Source organism: Apaloderma vittatum, unplaced genomic scaffold, assembly GCF_000703405.1.
Source record: "Apaloderma vittatum isolate BGI_N311 unplaced genomic scaffold, ASM70340v1 scaffold5776, whole genome shotgun sequence".
NCBI classification, from domain to species: Eukaryota; Metazoa; Chordata; class Aves; order Trogoniformes; family Trogonidae; genus Apaloderma; species Apaloderma vittatum.
Genome location: NW_009719883.1, coordinates 13,748 through 34,016, shown reverse-complemented (window position 1 = coordinate 34,016; position 20,269 = coordinate 13,748). Strand labels below are relative to the sequence as shown.

Genomic DNA, 20,269 nt, shown 5'->3' with positions numbered 1-20,269 from the left:
TATATATATATGTAAAATCCAATTAGTTCCCTACTCTTAACTTTCACTTGAGCTGTGAAATAAAATGACACTGCTTCCCATCTACTGAAGCAGAACTTCTTGTTTCAAATTCAGCGAAGAATGTGCCATTCAGTGAAGATGATTTGGCTTGAACTAGTGAGCCTGTTTTCAGAAGAAATCTTCAGTTTTATCAGCTGTTAGTTTTGCAGTGTCAATGCGCAGAGTTAAAGCTTCCTAAGCCAAAACCAGAGTAGGTTAAATAGGTTTGCTCTTAAGTAGCAATAAGAGACTGACAAGACGAGAGGAAATACATGTAATGTTTTTAATGCTGATTTTGAACAGTCTCCCGTGAAGTCAAAGCACCAAATGTTGAGTCTCTTTCAGCAAAGCTTATCGGCACCGAGTTAGGAAGCTTCCCGGACACACCTTGCTTTCAGTATTCATCGCTGAAGGGATACTCTGGATGGTCACGCCACCTGTGGATAGGGCAGATTGAACAAGTGAGCTTCCTGTGTGAAGCAGGATATCCCATCACTGGTGCAGTTGTTGTTGTGCCTAGCAAACCTCTTCCTTGCAGTATATAGGTGGCCTTCATGAAAGGCTCTTTTGCTTATTCAGAAGAGGTCTGCTTTGAATACTCTTCCCCGTAGAGTTGGAAGTAAGCCTGTCCATTTAAGGACAGGACAGTGAAGGATGAGACTGCATGCCGTAAGGACAGGTAGGGGAAAAAACCGTAAGAGTTTGGATGTCAGCTATTCTTGCTAATAGACTCGGTGGGTTTAACTAATGTTAGTACAAGTGGTGTAGGCAAGGGGCAGAGGTTCGCTGTGTGTGCATTGTGGAAGGAGAAGACTTTGTTCAGATATCTGGTATGATGCTTTCTCCAAGCGGCTGCCACATCTACACTATGTCTGGTTGTCCTCTAGCTTAGTCTAGATTTAGATGCTCCGCCAGGTTAATAGCACCAGTGGCAGAATATTTATAAAGAACCTTTGGGGAAGAAAGGGATGTTCATGGCTGCATACTGCTGAAGGCAGAGATGCTTCAGGCTTCATTTTCAAAACTGCATGCTCAGGGAAGATGCATGATCCAGGATCATTATAAAAGGCAAGAAGAAAATCCCAGGGTCAACTGCAGGTGAAAAACGAGTGTTTGCCCATTATTGGCAGACTTAAGAGAGAGGTAGTTGTCTTTTGTTGTGGGCTTTTTTTGTTTGTTTGAGATGATGATGCTAACCCACAAGCCCTGGCTTGACAAACACTTGCCATTAGCAAAATAAAAAGTGTATGAAGAGCGTTCTCAGGTGCACCATGGCAGCTGGTTGCTTTGCCTTACAGTGGAGCACAACAAATACTGGCATTTATCCCAGCTCTGAATTGTTCCAGTTTGGGAAGGATACATTTCACAATATTGAAGTTAACTAACAGGAAGGCATCAAACATTTTGGATTGGTTGTGTCAAAACATTTCATTCCAATATGCAGCCAAGCTGAAGTGTTTACACATTAACAGATTGAGTTGGTTCAAAAAAACAAGCCACAACACTTTGGCTTGTTTTGTTTCAGTATAAATTGACAATGTCTGAGTTGCCAGTGTCATAATCTCTACTTTCCATCTATGGAGCATGCTCGCTAATCAGTTCTCACGTGTTCAAAGGTCTGAGTCCTTTGAGTGAAACTGATTCACTCGGAGGAGTCAGTGCAACTGGTAAAGAAGAACATCCGTAGCAGGGACTGGGAGCACAAGACAAAAAAAGGAGACTGATTAATGAGAAACTTGCTGAGCACAGTGCTTCTAGATTTTTCTCCAAGGGGAGAAGAAACTGCTTCAGACCAAGATTTTTCTGAAGTACTTGCATTTTTACAAAATCTCCATTTTCTGCTCAGATGCTTAACTTGCTAAATCAATCCACTGACTGCAATATCCTGTTTATCAGTACCCATGGTAGATGATAACTGCAAGAGCCAAAGGAAGGCTTTTCCTGCTGGCATTTGCATGACAGCAGTCCAATGTTTTGCACAAAGTTGCCTAACAGGAATGTTTGATAGTTTGACTTTTTCAGATACGTATTGCTGGATACATATTGCAGTGTCAATTCCAATGTCAATTCTCACTTCAGTGTGAGAACACATAGTAGGCAGATATATGTTTAATTGCTCCTTACATGGCAACATCCCTTTTCCAAAGAAGCATTTTTCACAGTTGAGGTCAGACTGTACTTAAACTTTTTCCCCAAACACGGCACTCCTGTGAAAACTAGTTGGCAATGTTCATCCTATGTATCCTGTTTTCCTTGTCCTCAGTGGCCTCCTGTAACCAAATTTAGTCTAATAAAGCAAAGCATTTAGTTTTTGGGACTGGTGGCTTAGAAAGTTCTTCTTCTGTGCATCTTTTAAGTTTGCTTTTGGAAAAAGCTCTTGCATTTACATCAAGGTTGCATTTTGTGTATATACGCACTAAAAGTTTAAATGATGTTATAGCTCAACTTATCATGAAAACCCAACAATTTCAAATACCAAAACACACATTAAGAATCTTCTTTTTTTTTGTGAGAAGCCTTCTGGAACAGAGTGCTGCTAATTGATGGACGACTATTTTAAGTTTAAAGAAGCTAAAGCTTCAGAGCACCTGGCTGAACTTAAAAGTGAAAGATGAACTCCATTATGATGCTTTTAACTTAGTTCATATTTCCTATCATATTTATGCAGCAGAATAAGTGGTTTAGTTGTTTTTTTGCAACATTTCCCTCATTTTGAGTAATGGTCAATGTTTTAGAGTGCTATTAATGCCGCTATTCCTGCTTTTCATTATTTTTAGTGCCTGAGCACACTACAGTTTGGCAAGACACAGATAATCCAAGGTAACAAGAGAAATGCATGGAAATGAATCTCCAGATTTTGGCTATGCCCTCTGTGCCCTGAAAAGGGGAAAGCATAAATCTTGGCCAGAAACTGTAGATGCTGTTGAGCTTGAAGGAAAAACAGTTCCATTTCCTGGAAGAGGAGGTGTTGGGTCAGTCTGAATGTTCTGGGGTAGTGCAGCCTTCTAATGAAGCAAAACTACATTGGGTAGTTTTAACTACATTTAGATCACAAGCAGCAAGAAACTAAGCCTTGTGAGTTCTTAGAAGAGATAATTAGGAAGTGGTCTAGCAGTCAAACAAGCTGGTTTTTGCTTTCCATAAGAAAAAGTACAACTCAACATGACAGCAGAAGAGGGAGATTGTCTCATCTCTCAGATGAGACGACAAAAAGTTTCTGACCACTTGCGGCCACTAAGATGCATTCTCTTCTACGCAGAAGTTGAGTAGGCAAATTTTGATGTTCTGACCCAAAGAACTAAGAGAGAAGGAGCAGAGCTCCCCCTCAATTAGCCCTGTGGCTTCAGGTAGCAGGGTTCATATTATTTGTCCTTCCAGACGGCAATTTAGGACAAGTTGCCTCTGGAAACACTACATTTACAATCCATAAGCCATTGTACTTGAGTTGTGACATGTCTTGCTGAGCACTGGAAGTGAAGACCAGAAAGGAGGGGAAAGATAAGAAAATGCTCTTACTAGAATTTCAGCGCTGATATCCACACTGCTAGGCAGGGGCAAAGCTACACCTTGTGAGTGGCTGAGACTGTCATTATAACATATAGCAGAGAGTGTTTAAGGAGAAGGACTAGATGCAGTCACTTTCTACTAGGTGGGCTTTTGACATCTGAACTGTAAGCAGATATTGCACACTTAGTTTTGCTGTTGGTCCAGAATCGTATTCAGGCTGTATTAAAGACCTCCCATATTTAAGCCTTACCTTAAAATAAGGTTGTTTATATATAAAAAAATAATAAAGTGATAGAATGTTTTCTTTAGTCTTCTGCAAAGATAGGAATGTTCTGTGAGGATCTAGGGTTTCTCTTGGACTTACATCAGCAATTCCACATAACGAACGTTTTTGTTCAGGGCTTCAATTTCTTTCATCTCTTTCTCGGTGAGGGAGAAGTCAAAGATCTAATGAAAAGAGATATGAGGAATAAGTTAGCACTTCTTGTTATAAACAGCATTCATACATTCCAGATTCCAGAATTACAACCCTCCACATCTGTCCCCCAACTTGCCCCCCCAAATCCATACTTGCTTGCATTTATAGGAGAGTCTTGAGGATCTGGAGAAGTCCAGTCACATTTGCTTATGCTTTTTTCCCAGAAGAGGAAGGTAGCTTGGCAAGTAGTGGGCCATCAGCTTTGAAAGCAATACATGATAGGGAAAGCAGGGGAGCTGCTCAGGGTACTGAGGGCTGCAAGGGCCACAGGAACAGGTTCTTCAGCCAGATGCTTTCTGGCACACCTGTTCGCAAAAACCCTTCCCAAACAAAGCTGCCCCATGCCTGAAGACTGGACAGAACAAGTCAGTTGTTCCTGAACACCTACAGACAGCAATCTTGGGCTGCTGACCTGCTGAATTACTTCATCTCGCTTGTGCTGCTCACTGTGGCAGCTGGGGCTCTGGATATACCAGCGGGTTGGAACTTTAGCTATTCCAGAGGGTTAAAAGCAAAACTTCCTCTCTAGTTTGCTCTATTATTGTCACATCATGGTGCCATTAAGTTATGGGAACAAACAGCATCAAATGTGTCGAAGCTTGACATTAGTCAAGCCTTATGTCTACAGAAATAAATGGAAAAATAACCTTCTATAGGGGCTAAGCCAATGTAAGTGGATTCATCCATGCACCGTTGGAGCACAAATTTACCTGGAAATTCTCTCTGATGCGTTGTGGATTGAAGCTTTTTGGGATGACCACGATGCCTCGCTGGATGTTGAAACGCAAAGCAACCTGTGCAGCTGTCTTGTTGTACTTTTTGCCAATGGCATTCAGCACTGGATCATTCAGTAAAGGAGGGGAGGACACATTTACCCTGGAAGAAAATTGGAGAAAAAAAAAGAAAAACAAAAAAACCCCTTACCTTTAACGTCAAAACATAGAGGCATCTACCCGTTTGTGGACAGAATACTGTACTTTTTTGACAAGTAGTGTGAAAGATGAGAGAAAAGATTTGGCATTTAGGTTGCTGGGTTGTCAAAGGCAATTTCCTATTTGATGTCCTAATGTTGACTTAGTTTCTACTTCCTCACCTAAGCCTTGACAGTTACAGGAGACATTCCTATACAGACATCTGGCATTTTTTGATGACGGCATGCAGCAGAAGTGTTGCAAGTTTAATTCACGATAGTAATATTTAGACACTGAAGTTCAAAGTTGCTTTGAAAAATGGAGACAAAGGTATTTTGCACAGAGACCCAGCAGTGAAGAACTGTTTTGTTGTGTTTTTTTTTTTTTTTCCTGGATATTGTCCTTCTATTCGAAAGTAACATTGGGACTTACCATGTTTCATCTCTTGAGGTTCCCAGTGGGCTGTACCCAACGATAACAATGTCATGCTGTCTGCAAAATTCTAATAGTTTGGGCTGAGTGAAATAGGGGTGGCATTCGACCTGCAAGAGCAACATAAAAAGAATGATTAATCAACAGGACCAGATACAGAACCAGATGGTGTCCCAATATTTGTAAGAGCTACAGACCAGGTGATGCTTTCAGGAAAGGATACATGTGAGTTAAGGAATAGGGAAACTCAGTCTGTGGTTACTGTTCAAACTGTATGTTACTGGGTGATGGTTTTTTTTCTTTGTTTGTTGGACAGCAGATCAACATTTGTTATTACAATTTGGCTGCAGAGAACTTTTTATTGGCCCGCAGTGGAAAGGTGGCTCTAAGTAGAAGGGATGGAAGTGAGGGAAGCTCACTAGAGAAGTAGGCTCAGAAGGCAACTCATCTTGTGTGGGTTAGATCTTTGTTTCTCTGCCTCTTGCATTTAGGGTGACTAATCTGATGTTGTTCCTATGGGAAGTGTTGGCATAAGCTGTCCCAGATAGAAAGGTGAGGGAGGCACATATAAAAGGTGAGACATCTCCATAACGGTTACAACCTTGTTACAAGCTCTGCCCTCACACACTGCAAATACTGTGCATCATTCCCTTACAGACAGGGATTTTCTGGCTGTGTCCTCAGTCTCTGGGAAAGGGATGTCTACAAGGTGACAGAGCAACCACTGTATGCAGACAGTCTGAAGCTAGCTGGCACATCTGTGCTTGGTGGCTCACCGCCCTAAGCTGGGCTTAATCTTTTGCCTGGTCTTCCTTGACCCCAAGAAGCATCAGCAACGCTCAGTCTTAGGGGCACGCCAGGAACGCAATTGCATTTTGCACCTGCTGGGCATGTTAATACCAGTGAAAGGTGCTGGAATTTCCTCCTCTCAGAGGCTGCCTTTCACTGCAGGCCAAGGACAGAAATGATGGCTATGGCTAGCCTCCCTGCCTTGTCTCACATCAATCCCAGTCCTCTAGGCCATGTGATGAGGGTAAGAAGTTGGTCCCAGTTGGTTTCTGGCCTCTTCTGTGATACTGCTAACATGGATATTTGTTTGTGCCAGATGAGTCAAAAGAGCTTCCCAGTGATTTCTAGGAAACACAGTGAGCTGCCAAATGCCGGAGCCGAAAGTATTGGGCATTCAGATAGGTCACTGCCACTTACCACCTTCTCTGAGCCCTGCTACTGTAATTTAAGTCGGATATGCCTATCATCTTCAAGGGCTTGTTCATCTCAAGTCAGTCACTTAATGGTGTTTCCTCTTAAATTTAGGTTCTTCTCTAAGTCCTACTGATATCTTATGGGAAAGGCACAAGAAAGCAAGTACAGGAAATTTAAGAGTTACTTCTAATGGCCTTTAAACTCGAGAAGCTTAGAGTGATGCAGAATCCCTGAGGGGTATTTTGGTTTGGTGTCAGCTGAGGTGGACGTGGCTTCACTGAGAACTAGTTAGCTCTGAATGGTTTGTCTTGGCAATTTTTTGGACTTAAAGTACATGGCAGAGATTTAAGATCTTCATTGACACAGTGTTTAACCTCACTACAGAACTTCAGTACAAAGGCGCCAATTTTACAGTCCTGGAGCAGGAACCAAGGGAAACGATTGTTCCAGCACCTTCAAATATTTATCTTTAGCCTAGATAGGGTAAGTAATATCTTCAAGCTAGAAATGGAACGGTGACAGTATGGAGGGCAGCATCTGTGGCAAAGTATACCTCACCTTTCTGCACGTGGTGGCTTAGGCCACGTGTGGCTTCTGCATTCCCTACAAGGCAGCGGCACCATGGTAGGTGCTGCCCTTGGCTTGCAGTCTTACCTGGTTGCTGACAGGTTTGTACTTAAGTCCTGGCTTGTTCAGAATCATCTCCAGCTGCCTGCGGTTGAAATTGGATACTCCAATAGACTTTGCCAAGCCTGCATCTTTACATGCTTCCATAGCCTGCAAAGAAAGCAAAGATGAGTGGAGTCCCACATGTTGGCTTGATTTCTTGGAGTGTGCATTTTAGAGCTAGGTGGAAGATGCTCCATTCTTGAGTCTGCAGGAAAACCTTTGCTGCGGCAGAACTAACAGCTCTATTAGCATGAGGGCTGGTGCCCTCTAACTCCATTCCTGTGTAGACCCGCTTTCCAGACCAAGCCCTAATGTTTTATACCTCCTGTGAGGGTAGAATTTGTCTGGAGAGCAAAAAGATTAACATGAGATATAGATACTTAAGTGCCAGACATCTGCTTTCAAAGAGTTTTGCTTACTTTACGCTGCTTTAGCACTGCCTCAAAGCTGGAGATGGGAGAGTGAACAAAACAGATTGCTTCGTTGATAAGTCAATTTATTCCTTTTGATTATACAACTATTTTTCATATGAAGCCTCTATCGAGTGAAATCCCTTAAATATCTGGCAAGGCACATCACAGAATCATCATGGAAAACTTCAGTGTAGTATAAAGTATTAAAAAGAAAAACAAGGGGGAGAGGAATTCTAGATATTCTGAACTTCAGACAAATCCTAATAGCCAAGAAAGCCTTATGAATACATGCCCTGGTCTTCATTAGCTTCATCTGCTGGGCTGTTAAGGGGAAGGTGGATCCTTTTCTACAGTACTCCCCTTTGTTCCCAGAATCTCTGCACACAAGTGATTCAGTGACTGTTTAAGGCAGACCAGACCCCACTGTGGAGCTGCATGTCCCTCCTGCCCATTTTGTTATTCTTTTCTGTGCCTCAGGAGCTGAAAGCAGGGAGGTAAAGAGGCACCATGTATTTGATGACCTCTACTTGGCCTCATATGCTTTGTATCACTTGATGACAAGTCAGCAAATACAGTCATCTGGAGCTATTCTTGCCTGCTAGCACCATGCTGAGGGGGTGAAATTATCTAGTTTGAGTTTCGCCAGTTTTATTTAGATTGATGCTATTATTTGCAGACATTCATCATCACCTATTTTTCTCTTGGCTTATTAGCTGAAGAGAATGATCTGCTACAATAAATCCTTTACAATAATCACCAGCTTGAAGATAAAAAAAAATATAACAGTGTTAGGACAGCTGTTGGTTTCAACATCTGAGCAACTAGCCTGTGGAAGAGAGAGGAGTGAACTGCATCAGCCAAAGACAAGGCTAACAGAAACAGTTAAGGAGGAAGTTCCCATTCCCCCTGAGACCCAGCCTGGGTGGCTCAGCTGCCAGATAAAGCCTGGCCTGGGCTTTCTCCTGCTCTAAATTTTCACTCAGAATTTCACCCATTCTCAATACACACCTCAAGTAAAGCTAAACTGGGACGTGACTATCCAGCTCTGGACAGTGCAAGCTGAAGTAGAGTGTATAGCGGTCCATATTATTTCTCTTTCTGTAAACCAGGGTTGAATTAGTAATGCTTTTGCAGCAGATCTGGTGCAGAAGGAAACCTGACAAGCTTTGGCCATGAATCAGCATGTCTAATGCTTTGAAAGGCAGGAGTGTGAGGAGATTGCTAATCTCACTTTCTGCTTCACCTGAGATCCTAAAGCCAAGTGGCAGTAGGCTTAAGTAGACATCTGTCTATGGTAACCCAAACTTAAAATACAATCTTTAAGGCAAATGCTACTTCCCTCTAAATTTTCTTATCAGATGAAGACCACAAGGTTTTTCTACTAATCAAATTTAGAAGTGAGTGAACTTGTTCTGATGGCCAGGGTTTTGTTTTGTTTTGGTTTTTTTTTTGATTTTTTTCTGGTGGGTATTTGTTATGGTGAGCTTTAGGCCAAATTCTATTATTTTTCTTGAAAGTGAAAAGCTTGTTTTGTTCTGAGGAGGATATTCTTAGGACTCAAACTTTCTCTTGCTGTAAAGATCTGATAAAGAGGAAAGATAGGTAGAAACATACATATAGCTCAACTAGCAGATGTAAAGTGCACTGTGAAAGAAAGAATGTGGATGTCAGATACTTCAACCATTTCTTTTTGTTATAAAATAATCAAGTGATGGCAAGAAGCAACATCCTTAGGGACAGAATTAAAATTTATTCATAGAGGTAGTAGAATTTGATTGCCATTTGCCTTGTCAACATGCCTCAGCTCTGTTTATGAAGGCCATGAGCAAATCAAGAATGAGAATCTGTGGTTTTAAGGCATATATGGGTGGTTGTTGTGTTGGCTTACCTCCCAAGTGGCACATAGGTCTGTCTCATGGTAGATAAACTTTCCGTTTTCATCTTTTGGGTAGATCGTGTCTCCAGGCTGAAAAGTAAAACCACACTTCTGTGCTTTAAAGAAAAATTTTCACTCCTCTGAGCAAAGATTTTTCCACAGACTGAGATTCTGCTAGCAAACAAACAACAACAAAAAAGATTCAAAGCTTTCTGGAACACTCTTAAGTTCAACAGGTCATTCATGCTGGGCTTACCACATCCTCCACTGCTGGATCATCCTTGGATACACTTCCGAACTGTCACATGAGTGCACACTCAGGGGTTCCCGGATGGCCTGGTTTTTCAATAAACTTTTGACTTTTGCATTATGGAATTCAAAGGATTAGTCTCCTTCCTGAAAGCTGGGTTAGAGTACCAACCCTTATTTTCTTCCATTTCTTCCCATCCCTTCTCCTGATCCTGGTTGTGCCCTGGACACCTGGAAAGGGTACTGGCTCAATCCAGCTCCCAACAGTTAGAGGGACCATTTCCACGAGCTACTTAGTTGTAGTAAAGGGCTATGAGCATAGCTATAGCACAGGCTGTGAACCCTTGAAGTGCATTATCCACCTTTCTTGGGCACTAGGATTTCTTTCTTCCTATCTCTATAGGCCATAAACAAGTCTTTAGAGATTTAAGAGCTGATATCTCACAAGCACAGCTTTCTCTTATTTGCTGGTAATTTCACTGCTGCTTCAGGCAATGTGTTAACACTTTTCTCCCTTTTGTCTGATTGCAATTTCACTTTTTTTTTTCATAAAAACCCTTCAGTGATGTTTGACATTTGATCTGAACTGCCAAATGCTGCATTTCAAAGGTCTGGGTACAAGATGTTGACATGGTAACTCCTTGGGAACATGCAGCTGTGACTAATATGATCAGTAACTGGCACCTCCCAGCTCAGTCAAGAAGTTCAAATTCAAGGCATTTCATGGGAAAAGTGAGCCTAAGGAAAACACAGCCTCACATTTCAGAGGCCAAGGTCTAAGTTACAGGCATAAGCCCATTGCCTCCAAATGTGCTGGTTTCCCTTAATGGATTCCACAAAGTTGACTTGTGGCCTTTGTTGCTCTATCTTCCTTAAAAAAAAAAAAAAAAAAGTTGACCAGAAGGAGAGAGGTGGCTATTGGGTACATTTTCTCTTAGAAGGAAAACTGTTTGCCACCACAATTTAGCACTATTTAGAAAACCAGCCTATGGTATTTTGGAACAAACCATTCATTCTAATGATAGTCCAGCAGATTCTTCAAGGATTGCAAGCTCAACACATAATTGCTGGACTTCAAGTTTAGGGGATGAGTCTGAATTCAAGACCTTTTTACTCTGTTCCACTTCTAATTCATTAACTTCTGTTCAACATGACTTTTTATAGTAGTCAATAGACAGCAATTACACTAGCTAATTTATTCCTCCATTTTTCCTCTGTTGCTATCATTATTTTGAATCTCTGAAACAAGATTTCTATTACTCTGCCTGAAAGACCCTATGGCATCTTTGACCACTGGACTCTGCAGGGCCATGTTTTTTTTATTACTGGTTTCAGAGTGGGACTGTAAGTTTTGTCTCAAGTATTTCACTGGTTTCAAACAGAGATTGCTTTTGTGAGAAGGGGAGGTGGGAAAGCACTGGTGGTTGCAGAGTATGGTAGAACAGGAGATTTTTAGCATTTCACCTGCACACTCCTCACCAAAAGGAAGGGATGGGTATATTTGCAAGAGAGGGAGCAAAGAAAGAAAACCTGCTACCATTGCAAAAGTGTGGGGTTCTGTTTTGTTTGTTTTTTCTTTTTTTTCCTTTTTTTTTCCTGTATTTGATGCAGAAAAATGTATATTTTTCAGGCAGAAAGCAGCTTCTCTTTTTCTTTCTTCTCGAGGGGAGACATGAATGAATCTCCAGGACTGCTACTCCTTTAACAACCCAGATTGTTGATACAGGCCTCAGGGATTCAGATGTACATTTACTTTAAAGCCAGCTGTCTGTATCTTTATATTGTGAGACAATGACCTTCACTATGTGGGAGAATGAACTACTAGAGAATACAAACACAAGCAAAGGGAAGCAGGAAATTGCAAATGGTGGGAAACTTTTAAAAACTTACCCAAAAGGATTCCATGCACGGGACTGTATAAATAAAGTTTTAATGTGTGAGTCCATATACCCCTATACAAGTCTTAATGAGATATGTCTTCCTTGGGGAAAAAATCCTGCAGGTCTAGGGTGGTTGCTTTATTGGTAAATTATTTCATATCTAATGTTTCTGGTAGTATGGAGTCCACAGTAAAATACTATTTTAATAATCAGAGAACTACTTTCCTTGCAAAAAGAGGTCAGCTTAGAGCTTAAACATCCTGCAGAAGCGATTAGCCACCTAATTGCCTATTCTCTCTAAGAAAAAGGATTTAATTGGCTCAAACCCATGCAAGTTGTGAATCTTATTCTTCTAATTTCACTATTATTGAATTTACCTTTATATCATGTACTTGCAGAGGAAAATCATAAAAGCAAGGTACAAATCGCTGTGATACCAGAAAGCTTGGGGACTTGTAAGAACTTGCTGCAAGGAAGACATGCAACTCGGATGTGAGCTCCATGCATTCAAAGGATTTGGCTACAAGTTGCCCAGAGGCAGCAGTTAGAAGGAATATCAGGCTTTATCTTTTGTGACCTTTGAGAGCCAGAGATGGACTGGGAACAACTGTGATGTACTGAAGCTGTCTGAGCAGAGTACTGGAGTTAGGGAGATTAAGACCATAACCACAATTTGCCCAGTGGCTTTAATACTACTGAGGCTGTTTGGTTTTTTGGGACAGAATAGGGAAATCAACAAAGTGGGGGTTTTTCCCTTTCATTTTCCCCCTCCAGACCTTGCCCCTAACCCTTCAGTGCTTTGTCTAACCACTATTCTCCAGTGACTCCCTCCTCGCAGCTCAGAGAGGATGAAGCTGCATGTGCTGCTTCAGGAAGCTACAGTAATTCTTCAGCATAGAAAGTGTTCAACCCCAGTTAGGAGACCTGTCCTTGCAGTGGAGAGATTCCATGCTACAGCTGTCAGTAGCTGTTCTCACACCACCCATGAGCCTCTCCTTTTGTGTGGGTAGTGCACAGAAATGTATACATGCAGTACATATCAAACATTATCTGGCCAAAGTGCTGTTTTCAGCATGGACTGGAAGCTGCAAGGAAGATGCTAGATGGAAACCTTGGTTCAAGCTCATCAAGCAGTTTTTGAGGGGCAATTTTTCTTTTTACCTTGAAAGCCATTGGCAGCTCAATAATGTAGAGGTCAACATAGTCCAGCTGCAGGATCTTCAGGGTTTTCTCCAGTGTAGGACGCACCAGCTCTGGAGGGTGGCAGGTATTCCACAACTGAGGAGGCAAGCACAGGGTCTTATTTTGGGTGCTATGAGGAACAGTGAGCATCCTCCAGCTGATGCCGCACCTTATGGGCGGTGCAAAGACATTCTGGTCTACATCACTGTGAGACAAAGGTGAGGGGCCTGATCCTGTCCTCTGCCAGAGGCAGATGTAGAGATCAAGGCAGGAATCCTTGCCCAAGATTGTCTCAGTGCTGACCCAGTAAAGCTGTTGCATCTTCATTTATTACAAGAGAGGTTCTCCTGAGTGCCTTGCAAACTGTTGCTCAATGAACTTAGGCAGATTCCTTTCGCTTTCTGAACTTTCCAAGCATGTGCTTTCACTGGAAAACTTTGTTCCCACAAGAAATCTGTGGTCAGTTTTATGCCTGAAGGCAGAAGCTCAGACCACGTGAGTTAGCTGTTGAACAGCCAAGCACCCAGCACAAAGAGAATCTTTTGGTTTTCTCCTGTGGTCGTGGAGCCTGAGTGACTTCCTGACCTAGGGAAGTTTTAGTTTACTCCCTCATCCTCACTGAAAGATGTATTGTTGTTTAGTCACTGTAATGCAGGTGTGACTAGTTAAAGCACAGCCTTTTCAACCTCTTCAATCACAACTGCTTCCTTGCAGGGTTATGCCCTGAGGTTGCCATGGAGTGAGCTTAGTAGATTAGCTTAGGGTACTATCTCAAACTGAACTCTGCTGATGCAAATCTCTTGCAAGAATAAAACCATAACATGGTAATTAGTAACCAAGAGCTCTTTGTAAACTGATTGCTGCAGTTAAAAATGACAAAAAACAGAATTAACACACAATAGATTTCAAGTGCCATTTGTTTGCACACAATAAGCTAGGCTGCTTTATTTTCTTTTTTGAGTGCATAAAACTGACGTGTGGGTCATGCTGAGGTTTTACTCACATTTATTGGCTGGAAAAAACTGCTGTTTGTTAGTATGGTAATTTTCTAGCCAGTTCTGCCACCAAAGCTTACAGTCACTGCATGCCAAGGTATAGAATGAATTTGTTCTTGAGACAGAATATACTTGAATTGACATTTTCAGGAGAAGATAATGATTATAGGTGTCAAAGAACATAGCCTGGGAAACTTTTAAAGTATTTTAAATGTTTGGGTTTTTAAACCAAATTATTGTTTTCTTGGGGAATAACTGTCTGCTCAGCAATGCCAGCAGAGGCAAGGACACATTATCTTGAAGTTCAGCTGTATTGAGAGCAGTGTATCTGACCCTGCCCTAAGCTAACAAAGCAAAAGAGAGTTTGGCACCTGGAAATTGATACTAGGTCTTCCCTAGCTGTATGTTGCAAGGCATGAAGAGTTTTCGATAACTAGATAGTGGTTACATAGGCTGAAGTGTACTACAGCAAAGGCACCAAGGACCTGCTTTCAGAGTTTTAAGCTGTTCCACTGGATTTCCTGAAAGCCCTCGATCTGCATGTTTTTTAAGCATATCACATGTAAAATGAGATATTGTTTTGGGATTAAATATAAGTAAGGAAATGAGTCTATATACCCTTCATGTTCAGTTTGTTTGATTACTGTGTTCTACAAATTAAGTAATCCAAGGTATGTTGGTAGTTTAGAAGCACCTTTTTTCCAAGCACCCTTTCTACCACAGCACTACTGAGCTCAGCATTTGCCAGTGAATATACTTCCCTTTAAAAGCTGCAGAGGTTATAAAGAAACAGCCTTTAGAAATAGTAAACATTTGCACTATGTTAATAAACGGATGCCATGGAAACATAAGCATTTCATAACTTTTCATGATTTGTACAAGTTATTGTATTATCTACCTAAGTAGAACCCATGTAGAAGTTTGAGCAGTCAAAGCTGCCAGCTGGCTTTGGCATTCCAGGACACCGCTTTTCCTGGAAATGTTACTTCTAGTTTAATGAAAGAAATATCCTGGGATGAAAGAGGAGACCAGAAAGGTCTTGCTGTATAAGCCAAGTGAGATGTTGGCAGTTGATATAAAACCTCTAAAATTTCTGGATGCTGAGCTGCCTTGCCTGATCAGCCAGCCAGCAGCCAGAGCCAAGTGCAAGTGCTGATGATTTAAACTGGCAGATGCAGCCCAATTGCACCAAGTCACTATTCCAGTAAGAGCGTCACTCAGCAGGGCTGTTCTTGTCAGTCTCTGCTGATAGACCGGCCTTCAGTTTGCATCATCCTTGCTCAAGGAAAGATCTGCACGAAGGGCTTGAGTCTGCAAGGGGTCTGGGGAATTTCTAGTACTTGTGATGTCATTAAGGCTGAAAACAAACCAACTTTTGATGTGCAGGCTGCTTTCAAGAATGGGGCACTGCATCTGCCATGCATCCCAGAAGATGCCACAGTTCATATCAGTAGGTTACCCATCAGTGGCTGATGTATCTATCGGTGGGTTGATATTTGCCTGTAGTTCATAGGATGTATAAGCTTATGAGGCAAGGGACATTCAGTGTGGAGTTCAGAGCTGCTGTGAAAATGTTCAGTGAAACCTGTGAAAATCCTGTTATTTATGACTGGATTGAATTGGTTGCAGGATATTTTCCACTTCTGCCTTTGAACTCTTTAAAGACTACAGAGATGCTCTAATTAACTATCGCCCTGAGCACCTGAAGTTTGTCAAGCACAGACAGTACAAAATGAAGATAAATCCACGTGTTCCATCTCACAGTCACATGACAGGCTGGAACCACAGGCATTGACTCTTGTGGTACTGCGTGCTGCAGCCCTGTGACTTGCGGGATCTACACTTTAGGGAAAAACTGAAACAATTGAAATCCAGTGTTGTTTCACAGATGGCTCAAGGTTTAGGTAGTTATGAATTCAGAAAATTACCTAGTGGTTAGATCAGACAACTGAATATAGAAAGGCTCAGTAAATAAAGTAAGTTTGGAAATTTTATCCAGAGATGCATTTTCACAGAACCTAAAGGCTTAGGACAACAAACTGCAGGGGAAGCAGCTGGGGAGGTTAAAAGACTCAAAACTGTTGAGACATCTGGTTCTAACCTTTTGGCACAACTTTGTATTTTTCATTTGAAATATTACTGGTAATTTGTAGTAATGAAACTATAAAACAGATGAAACAAAGTATTTTGACCTATCCAAATCAACATATTTGGCGTATGAGAGACTGAGAGACTATTCTGACAAAGGTGGAAAATTTGAAGATGTGAAGCTGTTCTCAGGATCATAAGGTTGTTACTGCGAGAACCAAGCAGCGAATTTGGAAGAGAGTTGCATGCTTTAGAGATTGGAAGTTGCTGTACTTAGAAACTGGTCCATAGCTGCTGAAAATCCACTCAATCTGCAAACTACACAATCTGAAGTTTCGTTTCCCAGACCATAGAGCTTAAATAAATTGCTCACAGTGAAATGGGCCTTTTATCCCATGGGATCTTTCACTCTAGGAACTGTGGTATTTATTTCCAAGGCTGTTAAGTAACTCTTGTGGATTACGTCTTATTTGGGAAAGGAGAAAGGGAAAATATTAGGCTGATATGTTCAAAAAAACACTGCAGGAAGGGAACTTGAGGCCATGAACTCCATTAGAACTGGACAGGCACCATGAACTTTCTGGGGCCATCTCATCTTTATAAGATATAAGAGCTCTCTCTGTTATACCTGGGATATAGTCACAGATGTAATGGCTTTTGTTGGACACTTGATCAGACAAGGGATTTCCTTCTTCTGGGAGAGAATCAACTCTTACAGCTAAGACTTCAAAACATTACCTAGCTCATGCATTGCTCAAGCCTTGCTCCTCTAGACTAGAAGTGAGATGACATCTTCTCTCCAAGTTGATTCATCATCCTAGAACATTTTAATGACAGGTGATACAGTAACTAAGGGTGTAACTTGATGAGTAATATTCTGGCAGTAGTACCAATGTAAGCATTTGCTATTCTCCCATACACAGACACTTGCATGCACGTGCTTGCTCCCACCCCTTTCCTTGTGCAATCTCATGGCAAACCTGTACAGGGAATTGCTCTAACAGAAAGCAACTCATTTTCAGGATCATTGTCCAGATTGGTGTGTGACTATACAAATGTGTATGCCAGCGCAACATGTGGGACCGTAACAGCTTAGACAGCACCATTGAGCGCTGTAATGGTCTGAACTTGCAGGTTCCTACAGCGCTAGGCAGAATGCATATTGCATGGCTCCCGTTGCTAACAGAGCTTTAGATTCAGAACAACAGTGATTCTTGTGCTTAACAGGAGATCTAGTGCTCGTAAAGCTCTGCGGCATTCTGGTAGTGCTAGAAAAGAAAAATAAAGATGTTTGATCTGGAAACATGCCAGTTACATTGACCACTAGGATTCTTAAGAAAGCCCATTCATACAGATCCTGGATTCAGTGTAAATAATCTGAGCACATCTTCTCACCTTGCCACAGTAAAAAATGTCTTCTCGCTTGATCTTTCCTTCAGCAATCTTCTCCCGGATGGCTTGCCCCACTTCATGCTCATTGAAGTAGACAAAGGCACCATCGATATGGCGATAACCAGTATCAATGGCAATCTTCACCGACTCCAGACAGGAACCTTTGGGAGTCTAAGGGGAGAAGAAAAAGAATAAACATAGTTTCAGCCTTCTGCTCATCTCTCCTGCAATGCTATAGAGTCCCTGAGATGTGCACAAGGTTTGTGCTGGAGTTCATCCAGTCTAACACGTCTTACCTCCACCAATACCTGTGTTTCAACTTCTCAATCAAAAAGTGCTGTGCATTTTTCTTCAAAACTGACACAAATGTGGAACTGAACTTGGAAAAAAAATCAAAGCAAAAAAATCTCTATGTGTCTGAGAGAGAGTACTAGAGTCCTCAGAAGCAGAACTGAATGTATTTGATCTTGAAATTATTTAAGAATTTCTTATTGGGAGATCAAGGGCTTTCCTACAACAGCTGTTTGATAAAATCCCTTATTCAAGTGGAAGAGGGCTTTTTGGTTGAGCAGAGCTGGTTAATCACCTGTCTGATCAGAGGTTGTTTGAATATTCTCTGGCCCAGCAGCAGCAGGTCAGGGGAGGTGATTCTCCCCCTCTACTCCACACTTGTGAGACCCCACCTGGAGTACTGCATCCAGTTCTGGAGCCCACAGCACAAAAAAGATATGGATGTGCTGGACCCTGTCCAGAGAAGGGCCACAAGCACCTCTCCTATGAAGACAGACTGAGTTGGGGCTGTTCAGTCTGCAGAAAAGAAGGCTTTGAGGAGACCTTATTGTGGCCTTCCAGTATCTCAAGGGGGCTACATGAAAGCTGATGAGGGGCTTTTTAGGATGTCAGGTAGTGATAGAACTAGGGGGAATGGATTAAAGCTAGAGATGGATCAGTTCAGATTGGACGTTAGGAAGTTCTTCACCATGAGGGTGGTGAGACACTGGAACAGGTTGCCCAGAGAGGTGGTGGAAGCCCCATCCCTGGAAATTTTTAAGGCCAGGCTCAATGGGCCTCTGGGCAACCTGGTCTAGTGGGAGATGTTCCTCCCCATGGTGGGGCGGTTGGAACTAGAGAACTTTAAGGTCCCTTCCAACCCTGACAATTCTATGATTCTATGATTTGATTTCTTACTTCTCAAATCAACTTACCATTGGTGGTATCACAGCCTGAAGTGTGGTACCTCAGAAATGTCTACTGTGAACTTTAAGGTCCCTTCCAACCCTGACAATTCTATGATTCGATTTCTTACTTCTCAAATCAACTTACCTTTGGTGGTATCATAGCCTGAAGTGTGGTACCTCAGAAATGTCTACTGTTATTTCTAGTTTCAAACAGTTACTTTACCATGTGTCTCTAAGAACCAGCAGATGCTTTAGTGTGCATTTATATAGATCTTACTGCTTCAGTTTAAGATGAGCCCAAGAAAACTCTTAAGTCCAAGCACATTTTTCTACTGTGCTGCACTTGTGTTTACTCATCTTTGCTGAAATTCAGAGTAAGCTTGTTTTTTTCATATTTTCCATGTGGCAAGCAAAATGCACATTGGCCAAACCAAGCAAAAAAAAGCACAAAACCAGTCACTGGAATCATTTGACTGATCACTGCAATAATACTGAAAATATCTTATTGTTGCTACGCTTTGTATAATGAGAGGGCAGCTCTAAGTCGTGGTGGTCAAGGGCTCTTGGAAACAAGTGGTAATGCTATTCTCCCACCATTTTCACAGGCATTGCTCTGCTGTGACAGGGACATCAGTTTTCCTTTAAGTGAATCAGAAATAGGGTGAGTCAACCTGCTCTGCTGCACTGCTCTCTGCCAGCAGCAAATGCCAAGAGGTGAATTTTGCTACGTCCAAGTGAAAGGCCATGAGCACACTGCTTCTCCTATGAAGAAAACAGATGCCAGAGACATCTGGAAATGAGACAGGCTATGAAGAAAGGATATAAAAATTGTTGGTTTTGCTGATCACAAAGGAAGACAAGATAATGCTGGCAAAAGGCCCTATTGGGAAGGGTGAGTCTTCACCAAAGCAATCGGTCTCCCTCCTCTCCCTCCATCTGCCCTTTTACAGCAGCCACTGCCTTGCTTGATCAGGGATTTCCCACCAACTAAGCAGCTGCTCTTCCACCATCTTCTGAACTGAGTGTGAAACTCATAGCCGCCACAGGCTGCTGCAGTGACTAAGGACCCTGGTCTGCCTTTTCATGTTCATGGAAGAAAGATCTATGAAGGATTGCTGAAGACGTATGGGGGTTGACATCTGTTTTCTAGTCCCAGAGCTGTAGGCTGGTGGCAGATTATTTTGAGGTAATGGGACTGTATACTCGCCCACTTGCTCTGCTCTGCAGTGTCCCGTCTGGGCTGGCTGCGATTGGACATGACTGGACCAGCTTCTGTTCAGGCTCAGAGGGGCACTTTCTGCTCCAGCATGCAGTGCCTAAAGGTTACTTAAAATGCAAAGCTGCTCACGCTTGCCCTTATTTATTACAGACATGAGTGAGTGCCGAGAGGCAAAACAGCACAATTTGGCATGGCAAAGTACTTACAGCAGTAACGGTGCAATATTGTCTGCTTAATTGAGAGAGACAATGAAACACTTGTTTGAACACTTTGCTGCTTTCATTGTTGGAGCCTCCCAAAGGCATGCTCGGCCCCTGCCAGGGTTCTTTCTTGGTTGTTAGTAGGATGTAATGAAGACCACGGCAGCTAAAAGCCTCTTTAGGCACAGTTAATGGCTAGTTTTCACTTGGGACACGTCGGGCAGTGTTACAGAAGCGCAAGGCATGGAGCAGTGACAACCTCCAACATGTTCGCTGCTTTGTCCCTATCTGAACCTGCAAGGAAGTATTTGAAGAAGGCAGCAGGCAAAAAGCTCTGACACGAGTAGTACAAGCCTGC

At 42.2% G+C, this 20,269-nt stretch overlaps 1 protein-coding gene across 1 annotated transcript; it reads right to left on the bottom strand.

Annotated features, from left to right (window-relative positions):
- Positions 1 to 308: 308 nt before the first annotated feature.
- Positions 309 to 17,485, bottom strand: LOC104268300 (3-oxo-5-beta-steroid 4-dehydrogenase; the record flags this gene model as incomplete). The annotated part of the gene is made up of 8 exons (XM_009870811.1): positions 309 to 476; positions 3,911 to 3,993; positions 4,735 to 4,900; positions 5,368 to 5,477; positions 7,225 to 7,347; positions 9,541 to 9,618; positions 12,819 to 12,935; positions 17,318 to 17,485. Coding segments are annotated over 8 exons (888 nt in total), but the record flags the coding sequence as incomplete, so codon positions are not given.
- Positions 17,486 to 20,269: the final 2,784 nt, after the last annotated feature.